Here is a 26990-nt window from a genome sequence, read left to right as displayed (position 1 = left end):
GCAATACGATTGGTTGAACGGTTATTGATAATCCAACCAAAATTGTTAATACATTCTAGTTTACTCGCCGGGATAAGCAAGAGCTCCAAAAGAAATGAAAGCAGATATATCTGATTAGAATAATGTTTGTCACTCGTCATATACCAACAGACCATCAGGATTTAATTCATGATGTGTCTTACGATTTCCATGGTAGACGAATGGCAACATGCTCAACTGATCAAACAGTCCAGGTACACGGAGTCGCTTTTGGGTCGATCCGGCCCCAATAAAATATATATTTATAAGGAATACAAATAAAGATATATATTAATTGTAATTCATAAATGTTTATGATTTTTATTATAATGTGAAAAGGTGTACGGTAAAAAAAAAAATGGCCTTTGAAAAATATTTTCTTTAGATGAGTATTATATATGTTGATTATGTATTTACTGAGACTACTTTAATGTGTTAGAGAAGTCTCAGGTTTTTATTACAAGTTTTCAAGATTATTGGGTATAATTATATTAAAACGTATATAAAAGAATTCAGACATCAACATTTTTAAAACACCAAACAAAAGATCAAACTATAAAGACCTTGTTTATTATGTAACTTTAATTAATCAGGATTTGATTGAATTAAGTGATTACGAGTGGCATTACCTTAGTTCACAATCATCAGACAATGTTGAATAAACAAACCAATTATAGACTAATGATTTGGTTAAACAAGACATTATGATGAGTTAAATTTTAACTGTTCCATTGGACTGTAAATATTTATTTAGCTATACTGTGTGTGAGAAGTAAAAAAAAAAATCGCCATGACATCCAAAATTAACATGGAAAATATCTTCACATTTTAAAATATGTTGAAGCTGCTATAACACTCAGTTTCGTATCGATTTAAAATAGTTCTTTTACTTCGGGTACCCGAATACTTCACTTACCTGTCATCCACCAAAAAAAGACCACCATCAACACTTTTTGCAAATTCCGTTTATACTGGTTCAAATTTGTCACAAATTCCTCCATATAGTGAATATAGTTTATTCACATTCTATTTTGGGGCCGGATTGACTTGGGGACAGATCGACGTGGGCCGGATCGATTGGGCCGGATCGACTTTGGGCCGGATTGACTTGGGGCCGGATCGGTTTGGGGCTAACATCGAACATGTACATAAAACAGTACGATAATACTCCCATGGGAGGCCTATACTATAACTGTATAAAGGAAGAAGAAGAAGTTAATGATCTCAATGCATATCACACTTGATTGATACACCTTATCGCTATTTGTCCACCATGACTGGACATTACCAAATATCTCTTAAAGGGGCACTAGAGGTCAAATTCATGTTCATCAAATTCTCATATTTAATTTATAACAATGTAAAACGTTTATCCAAACTATTAAAAGTCGAAAATAAACAATTTACAGGACACAGGCATGAAAATACGTAGAGTGTAAATAATTATAAATATCTTGGTTTGCACTTTAGTGCATCAGGGTCATTTTCATATGCTCAAAATGAACTGTATAAAAAGTCCTTGAAGGCTTATTATAAATTGTACAAGAATTTATTATCACTTAATCCAAGCATAAATACCAGCTTACATGTATTTGATCATACCATAAAACCAATACTCCTATATGGGTCTGAAATATGGGGAACTTTTAATCCATTCTCAGCAAGATTCAGAAATGGAACTTTACCATTTGAAAAAATCTATTCCAGTTTAAAATGTGAGCGACTACATATAAAATTTTGTAAACTGGTTTTAGGTGTTCATAAAAAATCCATGAATTTTGGAATTTTATCCGAGCTAGGACGATTCCCACTATATTATGATGTGATTAAATCCATGTTAAATTACTGGTATCGCTTGGAAAATCTTGATTCCCAATTTTCTCTTCTTAAAGATGCTTATGTAACATCACAGAATCTTTCTCACTCAAAAAAACCATCTTGGTATGGCTCTATTAAGTCAATTCTTGAAATGATCCCAGACATCAATCATCTATCTTCACCATTACCAAAAATTAATAGCTTCAAAGCTAATATGAAAAAAATATTAAAATCATATTTTATAGACTTGTGGAACACTGAATTGGTAAAGCATTCAGATGGTAAACTTAGAACTTATGTTACATTTAAATCAGTTTTTGGAAGAGAAAAATATCTTTCCATTATTGGGAATTTTGAACAGAGACGAAGCTTAACAAAGCTCAGAATTTCATCACACCACTTAAGAATTGAGTCTGGAAGGTATCAGGGTACTCTCCTAAATGACAGAACTTGTACTCGTTGTAACTCCGGAGATGTGGAGGATGAATATCATTTTTTTTTCCAATGTGTTAAATTTAATGACGACCGGAATCATCTATTTCAAGAGATAACTAAAAGTTGCCCCAACTTTTTAACTCTTAACGCAAGAGATAAATTGATATGGCTTATGAACACAGAAGATAAGTCTATTCTCACTGCTGCATGTAAATTTATTTCGAAAAATTGTTAATTATGTGGCCTTCTTGTCTGCTTCAGACACGAGGAGGACTGTGTAAATACCACAGCTCCTTGAGTACCGCCCCTTGGTGTCTGTTGCAGTAGGGAAACCTACACTATTCTCAATACCTGTTTACTGCAGTATATATATGTTAATTGCTGTGAACATGGTGAATATACATAAACTTTTTTCATTTTTGTTTGTTTTTCTGCATCAGATACGAGGAGGATTGTTAGAGCTTTTAAGATCACAATCCTAGAGCATCGTCCCTTGGTGTCTGTTGCAGCTAAACAATCATTTATTTTATATTTTATATTTATACATTTTCAGCAAAATATTATAAAATCAAGTGAGAAAAAAAAAAGTGGGGTTTGTCACATCTCTGGAGTAGCAACTCTCAAATACTTTTTTATTTAACAAATAATACCTGTATGACTATTTCAATAGTTTGTTTTACAATGTTATGTAAAATACTGTATGTTGTATCAATCATATATGTTATGTGTATATGCCCCCCTGGGGACCTAATTTGGAAAATAAAATTTATCTTATCTTATCTTATCTTATCTTATCTTATCGTAGCTTCCTTTAGTGTGTATTTTAGTCTATGCGCCATCTAATTAATTATCGAGTGCTGTTGGATTAATCTAGGTCTATTTAATTTCATATTATAGATGAAAAATAAATGTTTATCATCGTCTTTACCTTTATAAGAATTATTTTTGTGGATCGACTTTGTTTCGCTTTCAATGTTGACATTTAAATAACTTTACACATACAATTCACGTTATTCATCTCAGGCTAAGGGGGTAAATTGAAGTTCACATGAATATGGATTCAATGCGGTCAAATTATTGTACACTTGGTCTTGCAAGTGAATAATTCATAATCTATGTTTTTTTTAGCTGATTTTGACAAAATTGAACCATACTGACTGCTGAAATCGAATTATTATTTCACTTTTTGCATTTCATTTATGATTGAGCAAAAAAAATAATATATAAGGTTTTTTTTATATCTCTTAGCCAGTGCCCCTTTAAAATTTTGACATCATGACATAAAAGAAAATATCTGACGCCACAATGGAAAAGTTCAAGTGGGACAGATTCTTGGGTCAAGTGGGACAGATTTTCAAATGGTGATAAGGTTTATAGTTACTTATCATTGTTGATTCTTGTTTGATGACCATTTTTATTTTCCTGACTAAAGATGATAACACTAGTATAGTAAGCAAACCATACAAGACTTTAAATTTATTAGAATGATGTTTCATAATGAATATTATTTAATAATATATTATTAAAATTGTAGATATGGGATTTACAAGATAACGGTGAATGGAAGTGTACAGCAAGTTGGAAGGTATATAATAAAAATAAAGAATTTGTGGCCTATCTTAGCTGATTTTTTTCTTTATTTGGTTTTAGAATTGGAAGGATAAAGTACAGAAAACTAAAGGAGAAAATTCCAAGTGACTTGGTTGGATGATTGTTAAAATATATGACTGCCCCAGAAAAATGACATGTTTTGGTCTTTTATGACATTTGCAAATACATGTACATGTAACAGGCTGTTATTTGAACTTGGAATTATTTTTAATGATGGAATTTGCATAATTTCTTGTGCTTGAAATTTATGATAAATTCCATGATTATTTGGTATTATTATGTTTTGAGCAATTCATAACCCTTTCATAAAATGTATTTTGTATGGATAGTGTTGTGCGCAGCACAATGCATTCTATTGAAAATGTACTATCTTCTTTGTAATAGAAAGGGTTGTGCGCAGCACAGAACATTAAAGTATAGAATAAACATGGAATTTATTAAAAATGACTTCTTTCTTTGTGATGGGGTATCTGACTATCATCATGAAACATTGACAATTATAATCGACAATAGAGTATGTGACTGTCACTTGAACTACTAACCACTGTTGTTCTTTTAGCCAGACTCAGTGCTGGAGATTACTATTTCAGGAGCAGATATCATGCTTACTGTTTGTTAAAACTGTACGACAAGGCCATTAGACAGAATTCGAGACACAGAAAGAAAGTCAAGAACCTGGAATGGGGCTTGCCAAAATGAAGAAAACAGTGACTGCTCACAGTCTGGAACAGATAATTTTTCATGATTTGAAAGTGCTGATATCGGTAAATTGTACAGTAAACGTTCTTAGTAAATATGAGTTGTCATGGAAGGAATAATTAACACAACACTTTTGAAAAATTGAATACTAGCTGCCATAGGTAATATGCAAGCATACATGAAAGGTTGTGTCTTTCTCTGGATTTTCAATGAATATGTTGGGTAAATTCTGAAACAGGCCATGTCTTACAGTCAGGGGTACTACTTGTACAAGTGTATTTTATTTACTTGAAGAAGTAAAAAAAAATATACATATATAAGTAAATAAATAATTTTTAAATAATCTCCCCTTCATTTTCTCAAAAATTTACTTGTATAAGTAAATTTTTCTTACAATCCAACAAAAATCCTCAAGTTTTGAGATGTAAAATCATGCCTTTAATGATTTTTCCCAGGTTTGCTCAAATTTTTTAATTAAAGTTCAATGTTTCATCTCATTAGTTCAACAAAGAAACTGATTGCGCAAAGATCTTAAGTATTTGCGCAAGGCCTTCAAAAATTGCTCCTTGGGGGCTTGTAAATGAGCAGTGTTCTGAAGATAACAGACAAATGGGATTTTCATTGTCCATGAAATTGCACTGAAATGATTAGTAAAGACATCTGCAAAGAGCAGATAATTTAAAATTCTATTAGAGCAAAGAAATCCAAAGATTTCTATAAAAGAAGATAGGATGACTTTTTTACTTCTACAAGTAAAAAAATCTGAATGTCTAAGGGACATAACTCAGCCAATATTTATTTTTACCTATACAAGTAAATAAAATTCACTTGTATAAGTATCTTACAAATTTACTTATATATGTATATTTATTTTTACTTCTTCAAGTAATTAAAATACATTTGTACAAGTAGTACCCCTGACTGTCTTAAAGTCGTGATGGTGAAGGCCTCTCCCTAGTCAAAGTAACAGTTTGAAGAGCTATGCTTGCTACTATAAAAAAGCAGGGACATTCAATGTGACATTCAAATTGAATCAGTTCCATAATATTTGAGACATCTTACTTTCTATCGGAGAACTTATAAGTTGCAGTTGTATCCTTTCGATGACGAGCATCACAATTGAACTATTATTGCCGAGAAATGATTAGTATTGTCTGTCACTCAAGGATATTACAGGACTGTGTCTCGGTGTTTGGCCATCCTGTATCATTCTTACTAAGGAAACTTATGTCTGTTGAACTGATTCGTGTTAACAGCTGTTATTGAGTGTCCCGGTAAAGCTATTCTTAGTATCTAGCATACATATTTTGCCTGCTATGACTATGGTGATGCCTTCATTTTACCCTTTTATTATGAGGTCTGTTTCAGAGCTTCATGAATACCTTGTTGAAAATCCAGAAAACTAATTTACCTTGCTTATTGGCATGCAGATATCCCATGGCAGCTACATTTCAATTTTGTAAGATGCATTGTATCAGTTAGTCCTTCCATGATAACTGCAAATTGTTCAAGGCGTTCACTGTAGGATTTAGCGTGATTTGCCAGCTTGGAGATTGGTACAATATCTCTTCCAGACAGTGTGCCGTAAATGTATTTTATTATTTTGGAAACACAACTTCAAGGATAAAAGATTCCTGGCTTTCTTTCTGTGTCTGCCTATTTGCTATGTTGTCAAGTTTTATCAATCATCAAGCAGGATACTAGGGATTTGAATCTTCAGCACTTACTTTGGCTAAGAGAATATGTCTTGTAGTACAGGTGCACAGTCATGCCTTATTTTTGCCGATTTGAAAATGTTGATGTATCATAGAGATCTTCAGATACATCACCACAGAAAAAATACATTGCTATCATTGTTTTTGTGTTGATTCAGTACCACTTTACAGCTAGTGTCTGGTTTCACATTGTTTTCTTTCAATTGGCAACTTATCTTCAATATCAGATGTATGTTTTCACTTTAACTGATGAAATATTTTGAGGTCTGAAAATTTTTTTGACAGGATTTGTGCCATATTGCCTTGTGATTCTGGAATGTTTCTGCAGTTTCATAGACTTCATTCATCTGTTTCAAAATGAGCGAAAGGAAAACCAATTCATGACCCAACATTTTCGTTACTTGCATCAAAGGAGTAATTGACAGCTCAAATGACTGTGTCTGTTCTGTTGGCATTGCAAACCCTCACATGTCCTTTTTTGCTGTTTCACACATTCCTTCTAGTCTATTCGTTTTGATCCTTTCCAACAACAACTTTCGGTCATACATTATATCATATATACATGTTTTAAAAAATTACTTAGGCAAACTTGTAAGTAACAGTAATTCTGATATTGATATCTTTATTAAATATTTCATAAACATGTGCACGCCTTATCTGACCACTTTGTGAATATCGAATATAAATTTAAAAAAAAGTATGAATGCAAACAGTGAATTAATAGAAATAGCAAATAATGATATATTGGAAATTCATGTTTGTTAAATGGCCATCATTCAAGATGGCTTCCAAACAATCAATATATGAAGTCCTCAGATAACAGTCCTTGTCATCTGTGATGCATGTACCATATGACTTTATAATACCTTCCTGCAGCAAGCGTTTAACTGATTAGTCAAAGTGAACACGGTTACCGAGGAACTGCAAATGTGTAAAGGCAGTATTAAGTTGTTCTACTCTGTGTACATTCGGAGAAAAAAAATTGAAAACAACACGTTTTATAATTTCTTGCGTCCGAAGCGCTTTTCTTGACATTGTGATAGAATATGATAGACAGATTGTGGTTTGACAAAACATGTACATTTCATTTATTGTGAGATATTTTTAGCGTCAATTGAGATCATTTGAGCAGTTGATGTTCTTATAACATTAATTGTGTAATATGAAACTCATTATGTCTGCAATCAAGGTTTTTGAAAGTTGTTTCATATAAACACTACTCATTGTACTTTCAACAAATTTTGCAGACAAAGAAAGTAAATAATTATCATAATTATTCACACATGTGTTACAGAACATTTAAAAATTCTATTGATTACATGTAAATATTTCCTGTTGTACAACGTGACAAAATTCAAAAATTTCAATTGACATTTCAAAGTACTTTATAGGTACAATGTACCACCTTCACCAATATCAACAAAACAAATTATCCTATAATCAGCCAACTTTTATAAATGACAGGTAAACAAATCTTTTTTTGCTTTAGTATTACTTGTAAAATAAATTTCTCTGGTTATCCTATGTTGAACAAGCGGTAGTATGAATATTGCTTTTAGCGTAATAGATCATTTTAATATCCTTTTCGTGGTCCGCGTTTTAACTATGTCGATTACTTTTAAGCATTAAAGACCATGATTCAAATTTTAACAACTCAAGTTTCAAGTGTTGGGTGTGAACTTTTGGATAAAAACAATAAAAGTACATTGTCGGAAAATATAAAGTTATTTGTACCCGCTACAAAAAAGAAGAAAAACTCGAGAGGGGGAGGGGATAGGCTCGCATTTTGTCCTGTTTATATAGCTCAAACAATTAAATTTGTATATTTTTGTCAATGTACATATAGTGCATTTTTTAAAATTTTATCGAATAATGACTACCTATTTGGGCTTAAAAATTTCAAGATTTTTCAAGATGGCCACCTTTCAATATGGGTAATATTTTCAAAAATGTTGTTCAACCAAACAATTGGAATCAGCACTGTTATTCTATTTTAACAGGAGGGTCGGGTGGCTATGGGTCACCGTTCCCTCTTGTCGATTAATGGTTCGTTCCGCTGGGACTGAGCTCTGGCAAATGAGACAAAATACAGATATTCAGATACTTTATTAGAATACACATCGTTCACATGTGAACAGTAAAACCAAAACATAAATTTAGTGAAGTGAAGAAGACTTCATTGGTCGGATTAATGATAAATCCGTGGTGTAAATATTGTAAAGCGGATTAATGATAAATCGAAGTGGTCAATTTGAGACCCAGTACAAAATGTTTTTTTAATAATTTAAGTCTTTACTTTTCACAGGTCCATTTAAGAAGGTATCATTCCTCCATGAGAATGGCAAAATCTTCTTTTAAATATCCAGTAAGTTGGATGAAACGTCTACCAAATCATTACCATATAATTTATCTAAATAAACACTTTGTTATTCCTTTATCTGACAGTGAAATAGTTCATTTTGCGTCATTCCGTGTTTAGTAAAGGGAGATTATTACACACTGCGCATCTCTGTTACACTATTAACTAGGTTTCATATTAATATCTTCTCTAATATCATTTTTATGATTTTTTTTTTATAAATTTGTAGAGATCAAACGGCCGCCATTTTAAAATGGCCGCCTCTCCCACCATTTTCGACTTTTAGAGTGGGTCCATAGCTTAAAATGTTGTCCATGTCATATACTATTACTATGCCAAATTTCATGCTTTTACCACAATCTGAGCAATTTTGTCAAAAATCTGCACAAATCAACTGGACTACTTTTACTATATTTGAATTAAAAACACATGTTTATAAAGGTATCAGTATGGTTATTGTAGTTTGGGTGATTTGTTTTTCTCTATTATGAATCAATATTTTACTACCAGGTATTTGCAATTCCAAAAGTTGTAGTGTTCAGATTTTAGTTGATTTTCACTGAAACCACCATTCAAAATTCAGTCAAATGCAAGGAATGCTTACAGATAAGACTGAAGGTTCTAAATCAGTTTTCAACACGTAGAAACAAAAAACCTTAACATGTCATTATTGAAAGAATTAAAGGAACATAAAAACCCAAATGCTAAATTTGAAATGATTGAAACAGTTTTTGTCATTAATATTTACTTTTCAAACATTTATGTATACTAATTTTGGAAAATATACATGTAGATAGCGTAGCTTTCTCTTTTTTTTGAAGTCCCACAGTGGGTCTGTATGGAGGGTGACATGGGCTCATCCAGAATTTGGACAAGTTATTGCAACATGCTCCTTTGACAGGACTGTTTCTGTATGGGAAGAATGTGTAGGGGACACTGGCAGGGATGGAGTACAAAGCAACTGGATTAGAAAAACTAGTCATGTTGATAGCCGTACATCAATAATGGATGTCAAATTTGCTCCAAAACATTTAGGATTATTATTAGTAAGTATTTTAAAAGAGAAAATAGAATAAAGTAAAAAGTATTTATTTTCTTTGAAAAAAGTACTAAATGTGTTAAATATTGAGTTGCAATTTGAAGATCTGACAGGTTGAGTACACTTAAAAGTCCAATATTTAGAATTTTACTGTTAACAGAAAGAGAAAGCATAAGCTTAAAAAAAATGGTGAATTTTGCGGAAACTCAAAGAATTTTATCAACTTGTTTGAATCATGTGTGCTATTTTTTTGTGTCAATTAGAAAATGGTCTTAGTATCTAAAGATTTTTATTTTTCAAAAGTTGTTTAAAATTTAAAAAAAACTTAATAGCAATACACCAGCAACAAGAACCAAAAATTGGAGCATGCATTCTGAAAAACCCCAACACTAAGCTAAATTAATTTAAGAAAAATAACTGTCACAATATTTCTTTTCTTTTCTATCCAGGCCACATGTTCAGCAGATGGCATTGTGAGAATATATGAAGCACCAGATGTAATGAACTTGAGCCAGTGGTCTTTACAACATGAAATTATGTGTAAAATCAGCTGTAGCTGTATATCATGGAATCCTTCTAGGTAACAGGCCCTTTCAGGGTATTATTCTGTATGCTAAGGAACAGAGTTTGATTGAAATTGGTACAACTCCATGTCAAAGTTGTGGGTAGAATCTGTTCCTTTTTGTAGAAAAGAGTTTTGTTGTTTTTTTCTTGCAAATTTACTTCTTATCACGCTAGCTTGATATATTCAATGGGCTATTAAACGTACAAAGAAGATTTTTTTTTTATGACAATTAAACATCAATAATCTTAAAAACCAAAACATTTTATCAATGAGAATTGTTGATTTCATATCAAATGAAATTTCTTCGTTGTTGTTATACATTATAACAAACAATATATCTCCTTTTCTGAAATCTGTTGAGTACGTTTTAAACAGTTCATGTCACAACAAATTTTCTCCCTTGAAAATTATGGAATTATAAAAAAATCAATCCATGCCAGTCAAAAAATAATTATGACATTTAAAAATGTTTTTAGATGAGTTTCTCAAAGTTGAAAACTTTTCATCTATATTTGCTAAATTTGTCTTTTTGGCAACCACACCACATCTCCTTGTATTTAAACCATTGCTTATCAGATTTCATAAATTGAATCTCCACTGTACCATTAATCCACCAAAAACTCCCATTAAAAAACATGGTCTTGTAAGTGATGCTGAAGGCATAATATTTTGGCATCTTGGACCTCAAACAATGATGGTTAAAGTCATGAAAGTGCTAAATATAAAAAAATAGATAAGAAATAGCAAAATGTAGATGTAATTACCTGGCAACATAATATAAACTAATGAAAGAGAGAAATGAATCTTAATTTCAATATGAATTTTTTCAACTTTTCATTGTTTCAATAAACTTGAGAATGTAAATGAGGAATGTGCTTTAGAGATAACAACCCAACCAAAGAGTAAAAAACAAAACAGCTAAAGTCCACCAAGTGGTTTTCTACACAACAAGAAAATCCTGCACTCTAAGTCGGACTTCAACTGCCCCCCCCCCCCCCCCCCCCCCCCAAAAAAAAAAGGTGTACTAGTTAAGTGAAAATGGATGTTATACTAAACTCCAAAACATATAAATGAACTAAAAATACAAGACTAACAAAGGCCAGAGGCTCCTGAGTTGGGATAGGCGCAAAAATGTGACAGGATCAAACACATTTTGTGAGTCACATTTGTATGCAGACACTAATTAGTATAAATTGTGTTTCTTTTTTTTTTTTCAGAATGCATGCTCCAATGATAGCAGTAGGAAGTGATGATCCAAGTCCATCAGCAGGAGGAAAATGTCAGATTTATGAATTTAATAGTGCTAATAGGTAAAAAGTGTAAATTGTAAATTTATACAATATTTGAAGAACCTCCTAATTTTAAGTTTAATAGTAAAGTTTTACAACCTATATACAGGAGTTTCAGTGGTCAATCTTCTGGAAATGCGTGTTGTTGGAGATGAGCAATGATATATGTGGTATGCTTAATCTTGATTGTGATCGTGAACAAAAAAGGGACAAGGGGTAAATGTCAATTAGACCATATGTCGTATGATAACAAAGGAGTAGATTCAGTAAGACCCCTTTTTGGCCCCAAAATATAGCAGTTTTACAAAATTGTGATAATGTAATCGTTAAGCTATTTATTGGAAAGTAGAATGATTCTGCTACATAAATATGGGCTGTTTTTGACAATACAATGCACATATATCGGGTACTAGCATCATAAAGTCATGTTAAATTACTGAAATCTTCACAATTTTAGCATTTTAGTTCAATTTTAGACGGTTTCTGTCTAAAATGAAAGTGGTCACATTCGTGTTCATTCATAATATTGAAATGTAAGTTGTATTTGATGATAATACATAATTTTATATAAAGGTTGAGGATGAACACGGATCACTTTCATTTTTGACAAAAACCATCTAAAAAGTGACGATTTTTGGCAAATTTGATAGATTTTTCATATTTAAGCTTAAATCCGAGCGTTTTTAATGACTTAATCAGTTAAAATCTTTCACAAAAACGAATTGAATCAATTGAAATAGACACTTAAGTGTTTAAAAAGTGTCTAAAATATTTTGCCAGATGAACTTGAAAATTGAGACCAAAATCGGCCCTTACCGGACCTACTCCTTTAAAACTACCAAACAACACTACAAAATCAGAAAACATATAGAGGTAAGTAAGTCCTCTTGCATAACTGCCAAGTGCCAATACCATATATATCCTGCTTTTGTCTCGAGTCTAGACAAACATTATTTCAACAGAGACCACTAAAGTTATACAATTCACACTGAATTTTGGTGATAAAAAAACGTTGTTAAAAACTTAAAGTGTGCATCAACATTTAGCACATGTAGGAATGTACTATGGAAATGTTGCCAATTTTGGGGGCACAGCTGTATATTTTTCAAATTTGTAAATATTAAGACTAAATTAAAATTAATGAAATACACAGATCCTCTTTTTTTGTCTATCATAAAATGTTGGTAATGTCTCTGGACTTTACTTTTATAATAGTCCATTATAAAGATTAAACTGATTATTTATTGAATAACATGTTTATAAACATTTCTTACTGTAAAGTGTTCTCCAAAAATTTGACTGAAATGCAATAATTCATACTAGATTTTATTTCAGAATTTAGGCTGTCAAAAAAACCTCTAAATAGTGTGATATGCATGGGATATCTTTTAAACATAGGATTTTCTTTATATTTGAATTGTTTCTGTTTAAAATGTATACAGTTATTATTAATGCATTTCAAATGATAATAAAATACCATATTTTCTTATTGAAATTAACTTGCCTCATTAATTCAAATTGGTTATCATTTTAGAAAATGGAACAAAGTAGAAAGTCTAAGTGTAGTTACAGATCCAGTTCATGATGTTGCTTTTGCTCCGAACCTTGGAAGATCTCATCATTTATTAGCTATAGCATCAAAAGATTTGAAAATAATAAGTCTCACACCTTATGGGTAAGTAGTAGGAGTGTCATGATAGGATACTAGTATATTATTCCTAAGGTGAACTACATGTTACAGTAATTACCAGAATTAATCTACCATATTGTTATGAAATTAAATTTAAAAGATGGACAAAATGTTTCAAATTAAGTTTGATTTCCTGGACAAAAATTGGTAATTTGGCATAATACATCGCAATAATCAGAACAAAGATTGTCAAATGGTTATTTTAAACTCTTATTTTGAACTCTGTTTGATTTTCTGGACAACAAATGATGCACATATTTAATAAAAATAAATAATAAGGTTGATTTATTTCACTGAAGTCAAAACTCAAACACATCTTTATCTTTATATCATTAAAATCAGATTTTGGATCATCAAATCTATTCTTGTAATTAGCAGTATCTTGCATAGGATTCTATAATTCAATGGAATATATAGACCTCTTTTAAACAAATAATTCAGCACCAAGAAATGAATTTTACATGTACATAAAACAAAGAAAAAGGTAAAGTTTTTTAAAGCTTATCAACATTGACACCGTTTCAAGTCATGACGAAGCCATGAAGAAAAAAAACCACTTTTGGATGGGAGATTTTTCAGATGTTTTGAAGATGTAAAAGCTAAGATGGGTAGATTTTGTGAGATACGCAATACTTAGATGACAAGAATTTTTTTCTTCATTTTAGGAGAGATGCTGCATCGACAACTCAAGGAAGTAAATTTAAAATGCAACAGGTAGCTGATTTTTCAGAACATGAGTCACAGGTAATGAAATGCGACCAGTGTTTGAGTACTTGTTACATGAGAAAGATGGCACTTACAGATGTCAATATCTGTATGAACCCTTATTGTTAAGATTTGTTTTAGTTTTAACTGGAATAATCATTCTTGGTTACTAAAAAGGCTACTTTAATATCTATCAAAAAACTTGTGAGAATTGTAATCGTACGCACCCTCAGAAATCAACCATTTAAAACACTGGGTTTGTTTTTTCGAGCAATGAATAACACTCAAAGTACTCAGTAAAGTTTTATGACAGAGAACTTTGATGTAATATCCAATCAAGTTGAGACACAACTTATGATAGTAGAGAGTCTTATAACAGCAACAAATTTCTGCAGCAGTCCCTAAAGTGTTGTTATAAGACTCTACATTTTATGTTTTTTTATAATAATGACCCTGCATACCCAAGGTATCCACTTTAGGGACTCTATTGTACTACAGATTCACCAGGCGTTGGTTCACTTTTGTTTGTAAAACTTATGATTGGAGTAACTACATATTACAACCTTTTGTTTTCAACATTTTAAAAAGTAAAAAAAATATGATTTACTTGAAAAATTTAACAAAGCACACAATAAATTGTATCAATTTCGAAATCATTTGAATTTTTCCTGCCAGATGAAAGTTGTTCACTTGAAAGAAATAAAACTACTTTTAGTAAAAATTACTACAATTAAGAAATGCAATGAATCCTAAACCAAGACTTTATTAAATATTGATATACAAACATTGTCCTATAGCCTAAAGTGGAACTTTAAGAAATGATACCTTAATGTAACACTTTGAAAAATGACTGAAATCTCATCAACAAAATATTAACTTTTTGCATGAAACTATATTCCTACACTATAACTTATTAATAGATTTTGATTTCTCTTTATCATGGTAAGCTGGCAATTGAGTCTGTTCTTCTTACATGCTACACAATGAACGTTATTACAACAATAAAATTTCAGACTGTTGTATAAATGCACTTGTGAAAATAATATTAGAATATTCTACCGCTTTGCCAGACATAGAATATGTTATTAGGAATAATTTTACCTTTTTGTTATATTATAAAGGTATGGAGACTTAGTTGGAATGTTACTGGTACCATTTTGTGTTCCTCAGGAGATGATGGCTGTGTACGGTTGTGGAAAGGTATTACAAGTTTTGTTACTGGTTAACATATTTCATATGTGAATATATTGAAAAAAGAGATGTATGAAATATTAACACAATAAAATCATTCAATCAGACAGATTTTGTTGAGCCTGCAATATTTTTTACGCAAAAGTAATACTGTATACAGCGATCTTACAATTTGTCATCCATTTTTTGGAAGCGTCCACATTTTAGGCTCAGTCTGTGGTTAAATTTTTTAAAACTTTGTCAAACCTGAATGGAATGTTTGAAACTTGGACTGAAGTTGGTTTTTTTTCAACACAACACAATATCCAGACCTAACTTACATGATCATTCAAATGTTAAAACTATAAAGGGAAACTTCACATAAAAATTTAAAACTTAGACAATTTCCGAAAAAACATGACTTGTGTGGCATTATAACAAGAAATTATTTGTTATTGAACATCTTAATGTGTTTCAATTTAATTTGAAATAAAAGACAGCAAACTTATGTTAGAATGTTTTTTTCAGCAAATTATCTAGGAAGTTGGAAATGTATTGCTGTGTTGAAAGGTGATGGAAGTCAAGTACAACAGATGGACATCAATCAGAGTTCAATGTCCTCTAGTGGCGGCCAGGGACAATCTAACAGTGGTGTCAGGTACTTCCAGGTTTCAAGAGTTTCCCAGGCACCTCAAGTTGTTTGGCATTAATTAAAGATTGTATTATTGGAAATAACTTTAAAAATATTTAACATATGATTGTCTATATCTATGAGGTATAAAGGGATGTGTGTGTGCTCATCAGGGTATTTCCCGTAAGATATGTTATGAATTTTTATTTATGGAAAACATAGTTAACATTGCATTTAAATGATGTCAAGGGGTCATAGTTGTAAATATTCAATTTTGAAAAAAAAATGAATTACGAAAGACTAACTATTAAAAACAAAAAGGTTTGAAATTATGATGATTCTTTTTTCTTGTTAGGTTGCTGTCCCATTGACTTCACTTCATTTTAAACATATTGAATATTGTTGGTTTTGAAACTTTGGATTTTGTAGACAAATATTGCATACAGGTCGCTCATTATAAATATCATTTGAAAAATTTCTTCTTTAGTTATTTGTAGATGACAAGTTTAGAACTAAAAACCCTTTAAACAATTTTCAGTATTACATTTCATCTTTTTAACGTTTTCAATTTCACAGTAAAACTTACATACATCAATCCTGCATAAACCTAAGATCTTTCTTCACTCATCTCCTGTTTCATGACTCACATTCAATATTCTTTTGTAATTAAACCTGTGTAAACTTAAATTCAAATTTAAAACAAAATCTTCAGTCCTGAAGGAGTTCAGTTAGTCTGGTTTCACTGTAATTATAAACAAACATCAAAAGTACATAATCTTCTATGATTCATCCTGCTAACTTCACTGTAACCTTCTACTATATATTTATTTGCTTGACACATATATGAATAGTAATCATTTTGAGCGGTGCAAATTTTAAATCAGAAAATGTCTCTGTGAGATTTTTTTCTGTAGAGTATGTGTATATACTTCACTTGGAATCTCATTTGAAGATAAGGTGAAATGTAGCTCATTTACATTTGATTAGAATTATTTTTGGGGCATATTTTGGTGCAACTTGTTGATATAGTCAGTCAAATTGAAGATGCTTTTTTACTTATTAGGCAACCAAGCGATTTTATGATGTAAGAGATTTATTTACATTATTGAATGCACACAATAATTTTGGTAGTATAGAAGCTGATCAAAAGAAGGAGAAAAGAGAAACATTGAGTTTATTGTTTATTTGCAACAGTATTTCATTTTGATAAAATGATTATTTCAAAATATATCTGCACATCATTTTAAAAATCATTTTTAAAAGAACTGATAAATAAGTGATGTTTTAATAAATGGATAAAAAAAAAAAGATGTTTATTTTGATATTAGATTTTCATATATCTTGTTCTCTTATCCATTTGAAATTCCAAAACGATGATTGATTTTCACCACATTCAGTTATTCTGATTGACACTTTTCTCATAGCTTTTTGTATTTTTTTTTGCTTATATTGAAAGTCTATTTTCATGATAATAACAATGTTAAGAACTAACTTGTAATATATAAAACTTAGTAGACATTGGAGTTTAGTAACTATTTTAACACTGAAGCCAGATTTTTGTTGTTGATTTAAAGATAATGTGCATGACAGATAAGTAAACAATGTATATTTTTGATTGTGCTTAGATGTGAAAATGAATAAACAAAGAATTTGTAAGATTATTTTTACATTTTTGTAATGTTATCACATTTATGAATTAAAGGCATTTGAAAATGTGTGTTTTTCTCTTACATCATTCAATTTTACTTGTATTCAATCTTTTATTATTGGTTTATACAGATTTTAAGTTCTTGGATTTGAAAGATGTCCTAATAGTGTTTTTATGCCCCACCTACGATAGTAGAGGGGCATTATGTTTTCTGGTCTGTGTGTCCGTTTGTTCGTCTGTCTGTTTGTTCGTCCGTCTGTTACACTTCAGGTTAAAGTTTTTGGTCAAGGTAGTTTTTGATGAAGTTGAAGTCCAATCAACTTGAAACTTAGTATACATGTTCCCTTTGATATGATCATTCTAATTTTAATGCCAAATTAGAAAATTTATTCTAATTTCACGGTCCAGTAAACATAGAAAATGATAGGGTGAGTAGGGCATCCGTGTACTGTGGACACATTCTTGTTTATGATGTATTTGAAAGTAGGGGGCCTTATAGTTGTCTTTGGAAGTCTTTGAATTGATACAAATTTTATATTAAGGTCAAATATTCTGTTCACCATTGTTTAAAGGCCTACATTTCTATGTAACAAAGATATGGAATCGGTTGTAATTGCAAAATGATTTCAAAATCTATCTGCTGTAATAATAGCCATAAACAGCTAGGAGACTTGCTGGAGTTTCAGGGGAGATAATAATATATATGTAATTCAATGGTTGTCTTTTGTTGCTGTATTTCATATTTGTGTTTTGTTCATTGTTTTTTTTACACAAATCAGGCCTTAAGTTTTCTCTTTAATTATTTTAAGTTTGTCATTTTGGAGTCTTTCACTATGCAGTATGGGTTTCACTCATTGTTAAAGGCCATACAGTGACCTTGTTGTTCATTTCTATGTCATTTGGACTCTGCTTTTATACCACATGTTCTTATTTTTATAATGAATGTTAAAAATTCTGGGTTTTTTTCTGGTTTAATATGAGGACTTCATTATAAGGCAATCTTACCAAAGTTCTGAAAATTATAATGCATAATTGCCCCTTAAATCAGATACAAATGACATTTGTTGTAGTCAAATATCAACAAATGACTTACCGGGTACTACTTACTAATGGGCATGTTTAAAATAAGTTCAGAATGTAGGGATCTATCTTCTATTCTTATACATATAAACTGGGATGTGGCATTTTAAAGGAGTTCTAACTAGTCTTTTCCCTCATCTTCAAAACTATTATAGATAGACAGAAACTTTTAATAGCAAAATTATCAGCAAGACGAGATCTACAAATTAGTCAAACATGGCTAAGGTTGTCAGTCAACCACTTGTTGTTTTGGTCATTGATAGAGTAAAAAAGTGAGATTTCTGTATGCCCTCTGGCAGCAGCTACAACAGTTTGTTAGTCTATAATTAGGTCAGTTTCTAAAGGGAATAAACTAGGGTTACCGGTAATCAATGATATTTTGAATGCAGTATTTTAAGCGTTAGCACATCTCAGTTCTATGGAGATTTTTTTAGTGTTGGCCCCTCATTTCTGTTCTATACATGTATGTTCAAGTATGTAAATTGACTGGGAAAATTATTTTGCTTTGTACCTTCAGTCATGGTTCATTGACTTTAAATACTTTGCATAAAGTATTGGTGTTGAATTTTAACATTAGCATTTTACTATCAAATTTATACATATAGGCCAGACATATTTGTTTCCAATTTTTTTGTGTGCGAGTGGTAAATTTTATTATGCTTCTGCAATAGCAGAGGGTACATTAAGTTTTACCCTTGTCCATCTGTACCTCTGTCTTTCTGTCCATACATCCCAAAATTGGTTTCCATCCTCAAACTTAAGATTTCCTTAACCAAATGTTATGAAACTTTACACAATGCTTTTTACATTGTACCACTAAATACAGATCAAGTTTGAATTTTGTCGGCATCACTTTTAATGTTCTAGAGTTATGCCCCTTTACAAATGGAAAATCTATTTCTGTTCTCTAACTTAAGTTTGCCTTAACCAAATGTTATAAAACATACACTCAATGATTACTATCACTAAACACAGATCAATATAAAAAAGAAGATGTGGTATGATAGCCAATGAGACAACTCTCCACAAGAGACCAAAATGACACAGAAATTAACTACTAAAGGTCACTATACGGCCTTCAACAATGAGCAAAGCTTTATAAGGCCTCAAAATGACAAATTTGAATTTTGGTGATGTCACTTTTACTGTTCTAGAGTTATGCCCCTTTACAAATGGAGAAACTGTTGAATTTTTGTTTTTTTCTCTCTAATATTAGTTTGCCTCAACCAAATGTTATGAAACTTATACTCAATGGTTATTATCACTAAACACAGATCAAGTTTGAATTTTGGTGGTGTAACCTATACCGTTCCAGTGTTATGCCTATTTATAAATGGAAAGATTGCTGTATTTTTCATTTCTGTTCTCTTACTTAAGTTTGTCTCAACTAAATAATATGAAAGGTTTAGACAATGCTTCTTACCACAAAACTCAGATCTAGTACAAATTTGGGTAGCATCACTTATGCAGTTCCTAAGTTATGTACCTTTACAACGTCTTTATATGCAAGCTGGGCATCATCTGTGTCACATGGATACATTCCCAATTTATGTAAATTATAACAATAGATATTACCTTTTTTTTTTCTAGAATACCTTGATTACCTAAACTTGGAATAAAAAAAGGGAGTTTGATAGTGTTTAATTTGACTAGAATTGGCAAGTTTTCAGCTGATGTTAGGTAGTTCTCTACAGCTTCCTCCGACAAAACAATTAATATTTGTAGCCACCCTACTTGGACATTGCATTGTTACTGTTCCCATGTGTACAACCTTTGTCAGATTTTTATCAAATTTATATCCAAGGTTATTTTCAGCATTGTCTCAGACATTTTGGGACACAAATTGGTGCAGATCAAACTATTTTAAAATAGTTTGTAGTAGTGGGGTTTTCTCAAGCAAAATTATTTGATCTTTTAAATAAATGAGATTTAAGAGGAATGGTATACTGAACTAGAAAAGAAAGATACATGTGGATATATAAAAGTAATTCAAAATGAACTAGAAAAAAAAGATACGGGTGGATGTACAAAAGTAATTAAAAAAATGTATTGCTTTGGTTGGGTGTTACCTGTAGATCTTCTGTAACAAACTGAAGAGGTCACACTTTTACAAGACCTTGCTTGATCTTCTCTTGGAGGAGTTGAACACTTACATACATTAGCTAGGCTATTAAAATAATGACTATTTATAGTAAATTGGTTAGAAATGTTGGACCCAAAGTACTGTGTCTTTCTCTTTTTAAGTCAATGTATCAGGGATGGGGTAATCGTAATCTGTATTCGTAATCGATTGTAATTGATTACATTTTTTCAAGTAATCGACAGTAATCTGTAATCGAAGACATTTTTTATTACATGTAATTGTAATTTAATCGATTACAGCAAAAAAATTGATGTAATCATAGATTACTTTTCGATTACATTTCGATTACTTTAGTACAATAGTTTGATGGAAAAAAAAAACATTTCAGAGGAAATTATGTATTCTATCACTTTGAAGTACAGATAAAATATTATTCATCAATAATACTTGAGAGTTAAGCAACTGCCTTATTTCTATCTATTGTCTCATGCTGCATTGTGAGCAACCAGATCCCCTACCTAAATTTACTTTATATCTAGCTTTTAAAACAAATGGATGTATGGACTTGTCAATAATTCAAGAGCTTTAATATTAAAATAATAAAATTGATTTGAAATAATAAAATAGATGTAAAATAAGAAATGTGTTTGTCTGTCTTTCGTTAAGTTCTGTACTTCATTTTTAAAAGTAGTAAGTTTATTTGTATTATATAACCTGAAAACATTATTTTCCATCAGAGTTTAAATTAAAGCTTAGAAAAGATAATCAATTGATTTCTTAAATGTTATGATATACATGTATATAAATTGAATTAAAAAAGATTGAAAAATCCTTAAAACATTAATGAACCAATGGCAATGCAATGCAATTCTTTTTAGAAATCCCTTTGACACTATAAATATATTGTGTATATAATTTGATTGGAGAAGTCAACAAATCTTAACAACATTCTTGCCTTTCCTAATAAGGTGATCAAAGTCTTCTAGTCAATAACAAAAATAGCTTGTTTTTATTACAATTATCTTGTGTCTAATAATTAAGAAGGAAATTCACAGTATTTAGCCCCAGGTTATAAAATGTACTCCAGTGGCAGTTAAATAATCTGTAATTAGGGTGGTTATCCAAACAAAAGGTTTAAATAATGCATGTCATTATAAAAATTAAATTTTATCTTAAAAATAAGCTGAACTATTAATTATTCTACTTTTTTTTTTATATTTCCTATCCTATTTTTTTTTAAAAATAAAAACAAAATAGCTAACTGAAGTCAGTAAGAACGAAAAATTTTGAAAAAACAATTAGTTATGAATAAGTGATTGTTGCAATGCGATGACATCTTTCATTTATGTTGAAAGTAAAAATTTGAAGATATTTTAAATATTTCTAATCTTCATTTAAAGATTTGATATAAAAAACTCACCTATTAACTTAAAATTTAGAAACAATGCTTTTTAAAAATAAGGCATTTGGTAAAGTTCTTAATTTCCACTATACAAATGTTGAGCAATATAATGATGTTTATTCATGTTATTTTTTTGGTGAAATGTTTAGCATGTAATTGACAGTAATGGAAAAGCAATGTAATTACTTTTGATAGAGTAATCGATTGTAATCGATTACATACTAAAATTTGAGTAATCGATTATTAATCGATTGCACAAAAATCCTTCGATTATTAATCGATTACATTTGTCAGTAATCGTGCCCATCCCTGCAATGTATAGCATAACAGTAATAGAGTTAATCTTGAATAACAACTGGTTTTGTTTTACTTGATGACCAAAGTTTTACATTTTAGCTTCAGTGGAACATTTTGTGGTCTTTGGGTGAAAACTGATTTACTGTTTTCCATAAATCCAGTCATAATTAAGCATGAACAAAAGGAACAACCACAAATAAAAAACATAATCAAAATTATATCATACTCATGCATAAAAGGGAACTGTGGAAAAAACGAGAAGATGACTTGATAATTGATATAGAATGTTGACCAAAAACAATTCTATAATTTTAGGTTTTATTTTTCAGGGGCCCTCCAGCAGGAGTTATGAACATGAACATCAAGAGAAATTCTGGATGGCCTTTATTCAATACACAAAAAGACCAAGGAAAGGCCTACTACTAATAATCAAATACAGATGAAAAATGCAATAATTATAGATGTTGTGAATCCATTTTGTCAAATTAATATGTTGATCCAATATTTTGGATCAATATTGTTAAATTGTTATGTTTGTTTTAAAAGTGTCTTTGACACAAGCAGCTCAAATTAGTGTGCCTTAGATAATTATGCTGTAAAATGGTGTATTTTCATATTAGAAGTTCTTTATTTGAAAGACCAAACAAGTTTATGAGGTATTTTTTTTGTGTTTTCCTCAACTTTGAATCTAGTCTGTCTTCAAGCTCAAATTTATCCAGGGGATATGTTCGAGGTTTAATATATATAAATCTGCCATGAAAAATAAACCTTGATAAAAACTCCCATTTTAGAGTATTCAAAATGCATAACACAATCAAGCTATTTTTTTCATTTGAATAGTTATTTAGTAGACATTATTCAGAACTCTGTTAGTGAGAACATGATGGTAATTAGTTCTTCTCCATCTCTTTAATTGTGTACAGTGCAGCTTGTCTAATTGGACACACTGGTGGATCAAAGAAAAATGTTGAATTTTGCAGGGTGTCGAATGCTCAGGTTTTTCTTCTTCATCATCATGGATAGATATAGGAAGATGTGGTGTGAGTGCCAATGAGACAACTCTCCATCCAAATAACAATTTAAAAAGTAAACCATTATAGGTTAAAGTACGGACTTCAACACAGAGCCTTGGCTCACACCGAACAACAAGCTATAAAGGGCCCCAAAATTACTAGTGTAAAACCATTCAAACGGGAACACCAACGGTCTAATCTATATAAACAAAACGAGAAACACGTATATATTACATAAACAAACGACAACTACTGTACATCAGATTCCTGACTTAGGACAGGTGCAAACATTTGCAGCGGGATTAAACGTTTTAATGGATCCAAACCGTCTCCCTGTTTCTGAAACAATAGCATAACATCACAACACAGAAAAACATACGATAAAATATCAATTGGCAGACTTAACTCAATCAAAAAACGTATGATTACACAATGAAAGAATATTTTGGGACCATGAAAATATGTCAATTAAAGCAGGATGTTGGAATACTCAGTTGTCAGATTAGGCAGGTTGCACTGTATATTCATATATATCCAATGAAATAAGTCTTTTTTCGTCTACTTTTCCATGTATACTCCCATTTATTTGTAAGGGCAAAGGTTTTATTTAAAGTTTAGGAAGTTCCCAGTGATTTATTGAATTTTGTGCCTTTTTATAATTAAATAATTTCTTGTTTCAAAATGCATGGATTTCATATTTAACAAAAATGTTCTATTTCTTAAATTTGAAAATATATTTTATTTGTATTTTTCTGTTTGTTTATAGTTAATTTTGAATGATATGTGTGGTTAACATATTTCTATTAACCTGAAATATCAATGAAATTCACATTTTTCATAGTTCAACACTGAGCTATAAGACTTGTATCAGCATTGATATATTTATTTTTTTTGCTTGAAAATATATTGAAATTGAATGAAATTTAATTAATATACTATCTGTTAACTTATTTACACCAGAGATTAGTTTTCATGTATAGCTCTTTCTAGTGCACATGACAGCAATTTTCTGACTTTTTTAAAAATTCATTTATATTAGAGAAATTATTCAGGCAATTTATACATGTTATCTTTTATTTTGCTACAACCACACAAATAAATAGCTTGCCAAAAGTCCACATCTCAAGAACATACCTGGTTATTTGTGTAAGCTATTATATCAATATGACATTTTGCTAATCATAAATGAACTCTTCTTTAACACATCAATATGGCCTATATTATGGGTCTCATTGGGGTCTAAGAGGGACGCGGGATTGCCAATTTTTTGTTAGCGTGACATGTGAAAGTCAAATTATTGTGTCGTGAAAAAGGGTGATGAGGTCTTGCAGGAACGGAGAAATGACAAAAAAATGAGAATTGCTTAGGGTGCTATAAACAGTTTCGTATAAAAAACTAGGGGTTATTCCCCGACTAAAAATAGACTTGGAGGGAAGTCCCTTTTTATCAACATTATTGGTAAAAAAGTGTCATGTTTTTTATATTTGATTGTAAAAATAAGTTAAATAGCTTCAATTAAAACAGGTTGAATGATTAAAATAATTTTTGAAAATTAGATTAAATACACATGTTTTAAGGGGAGACAAACTGTAAACATCCTGTTTTTTTGGCAGTGAAATGTGCAACACTTATTTGCACCCACTGTAGCTCTTTTCGGAGCAGGCGAACGTAGCCTGAAGCATAAATTTTTAGAAAGACCAGGTAAAAACCTATGAAATTCATACAGTTTTGAATATGAAAAATGTGCATGTATCATGTCTGCATGGGTGTGCACATGGCCTGATTTCATGTTTTTTATGCATAGATTAGGCAATGTTTTTCCCATTTTCTCTGGATAAAACTTTTTGGTACTATTAAAAGTACAATTTATTTTTATCTCATTATAAACTAGAGAAAATTCTGATTCTAATGATATCTAGTTTTATACAAGTATCTTCATTAACATTAACACCACTAAGGGTCAATTATAGATGGTCCCTCAAAATATGACGTCATAGAAAAAAACTGTTGATTGCACCCTTTTGTATATAGTGTAAGCGGGATGCTGAAATTGACAAAACAGTAAGCGGAATTAAAATTCCAAGGCTCATGTACTCGCCTAAATTAGATCCCTGTGCTCCAATACGTAAACCTGCTTACAGTTACATTTTTTGCTCTTTTTTCATACAATGTCTTTTTACGGAGTGATCTCACTTTTGCAATAAACAAGCAAGAAAATTTCAATTTAATTTTATACCATCACCTTATTCATTTTAATATATTAAAATGAATACTTGCACTGTGTAAATGTTTCATAAGATTTTGTATAGATGTTTCACATTTCATTATTTTGATTGTCACAACCTTTATGAGGCATCCCTTCTCATAAGAAACATTTATGACTGTATGTCATCTCCATGATGATTTTAAGATCATAGGAAAACAAAAGAAAGGCTTGATTTAACTCTTTATATTATTTAATTTATATCATGATTTTGTGACTCATGTTCTCGCCCAAATTAGACCACTGTGCTCCAATACATCTGTTTTACAGTTACATTTTGCTCTTTCATACATTGTCTTTTTACTAAGCGATCTCACGTTTGCAATAAACAAGCAAAGTAAAAAAAATGAGTACTATTTTATAACATCACCTTAAACTTGTTAATATAGTAAACGGAGAACTTATACTGGGTTAATGTTTCATAAAATTTTGGAAAGATATTACATGATATTCTATTGGCTCTTTCATACATTGTCTTTTTACTAAGTGATCTCAAGCTTGCAAAAAAAAAGCAAAGTAAAAAATGAATACTGTTTTATGACATCACCTTATACTTGTTAATATAGTAAACTGAGAACTTATACTGGTTTAATTTTTCATAAAATTTTGCATAGATGTTACATGATATTTCATTGTTTTGATTTCCAGACAACTTTCATGAGGCATTCTAATATTACATTTTATTCCTCAATAAAATGCAATATTTATGACTGCATGTCATCTCCATGACAATTTTACAATAATCAGGAAAACAAATGCAAAGCTTGATTTAACTCTTTAATTTCATTTCTATAACATGAAAATATAATTATAAGAATTGAATGGCTCTTTTTAGCTCACCTGCCTCGAAGGGCCAACTGACCTATTCTCATCACTTTGCCTCTGGCGTCTGGCGTTGTCGTCATCGTCCGTCATTAACTTTTACAAAAATCTTCTCCTGAAATTACTGGGCCAAATTAAACCAAACTTAGCCATAATCATCATTTGGGTGTCTTGTTTTGAAAATGTGTGGCCTGACCCAGCCAACCAACCAAGATGGCTGCCATGGCTAAAAATAGAACATAGGGGTAAAATGTAGATTTTGGCTTATAACTCTGAAACCAAAGCATTTAGAGCCTATCTGGCATGGGTAAAATTGTTTATCAGGTCAAGATCTATCTGTTCTAAAATTTTCAGACAAATTGGACAACCAGTTGTTGGGTTGATGCCCCCGAATTAGTAATTTTAAGGAAATTTTGCAGATTTTGGTATTTATCTTGAATATTATTATAGATAATCTGTAAATAGCAATAAAGTTCAGCAAAATAAGATCTACAAATAAGTCAAATGACCAAAATTATCAATTGACCCCTTAAGGAGTTATTGCCCTTTAAAGTAAATTTTTAACAATTTTCATAATTTTTTGTAAATTTTTATTAGCAATTTACTCAATTCTTATTTAATTTCTTTAAATTCTTATT

The 26990-nt window shown here is 30.7% G+C and overlaps 1 protein-coding gene across 1 annotated transcript; it reads left to right on the top strand.

The window, feature by feature from the left end:
* Positions 1-25: 25 nt before the first annotated feature.
* On the top strand, positions 26-22921 carry LOC134721262 (nucleoporin SEH1-like). The gene is made up of 10 exons (XM_063584110.1): positions 26-233; positions 3806-3856; positions 9477-9701; positions 10144-10274; positions 11477-11569; positions 13083-13223; positions 13904-13982; positions 15065-15143; positions 15642-15771; positions 22584-22921. Exons 1-10 carry the CDS (start codon positions 123-125, stop codon positions 22678-22680), a joined length of 1137 nt encoding a protein of 378 aa, XP_063440180.1. The 5' UTR covers positions 26-122; the 3' UTR covers positions 22681-22921.
* The last annotated feature ends 4069 nt before the right edge of the window (positions 22922-26990 follow it).

This window comes from Mytilus trossulus, chromosome 6 (assembly GCF_036588685.1).
Source record: "Mytilus trossulus isolate FHL-02 chromosome 6, PNRI_Mtr1.1.1.hap1, whole genome shotgun sequence".
Classification (NCBI taxonomy): Eukaryota; Metazoa; Mollusca; class Bivalvia; order Mytilida; family Mytilidae; genus Mytilus; species Mytilus trossulus.
This window is presented reverse-complemented; position numbering and strand designations above follow the sequence as displayed.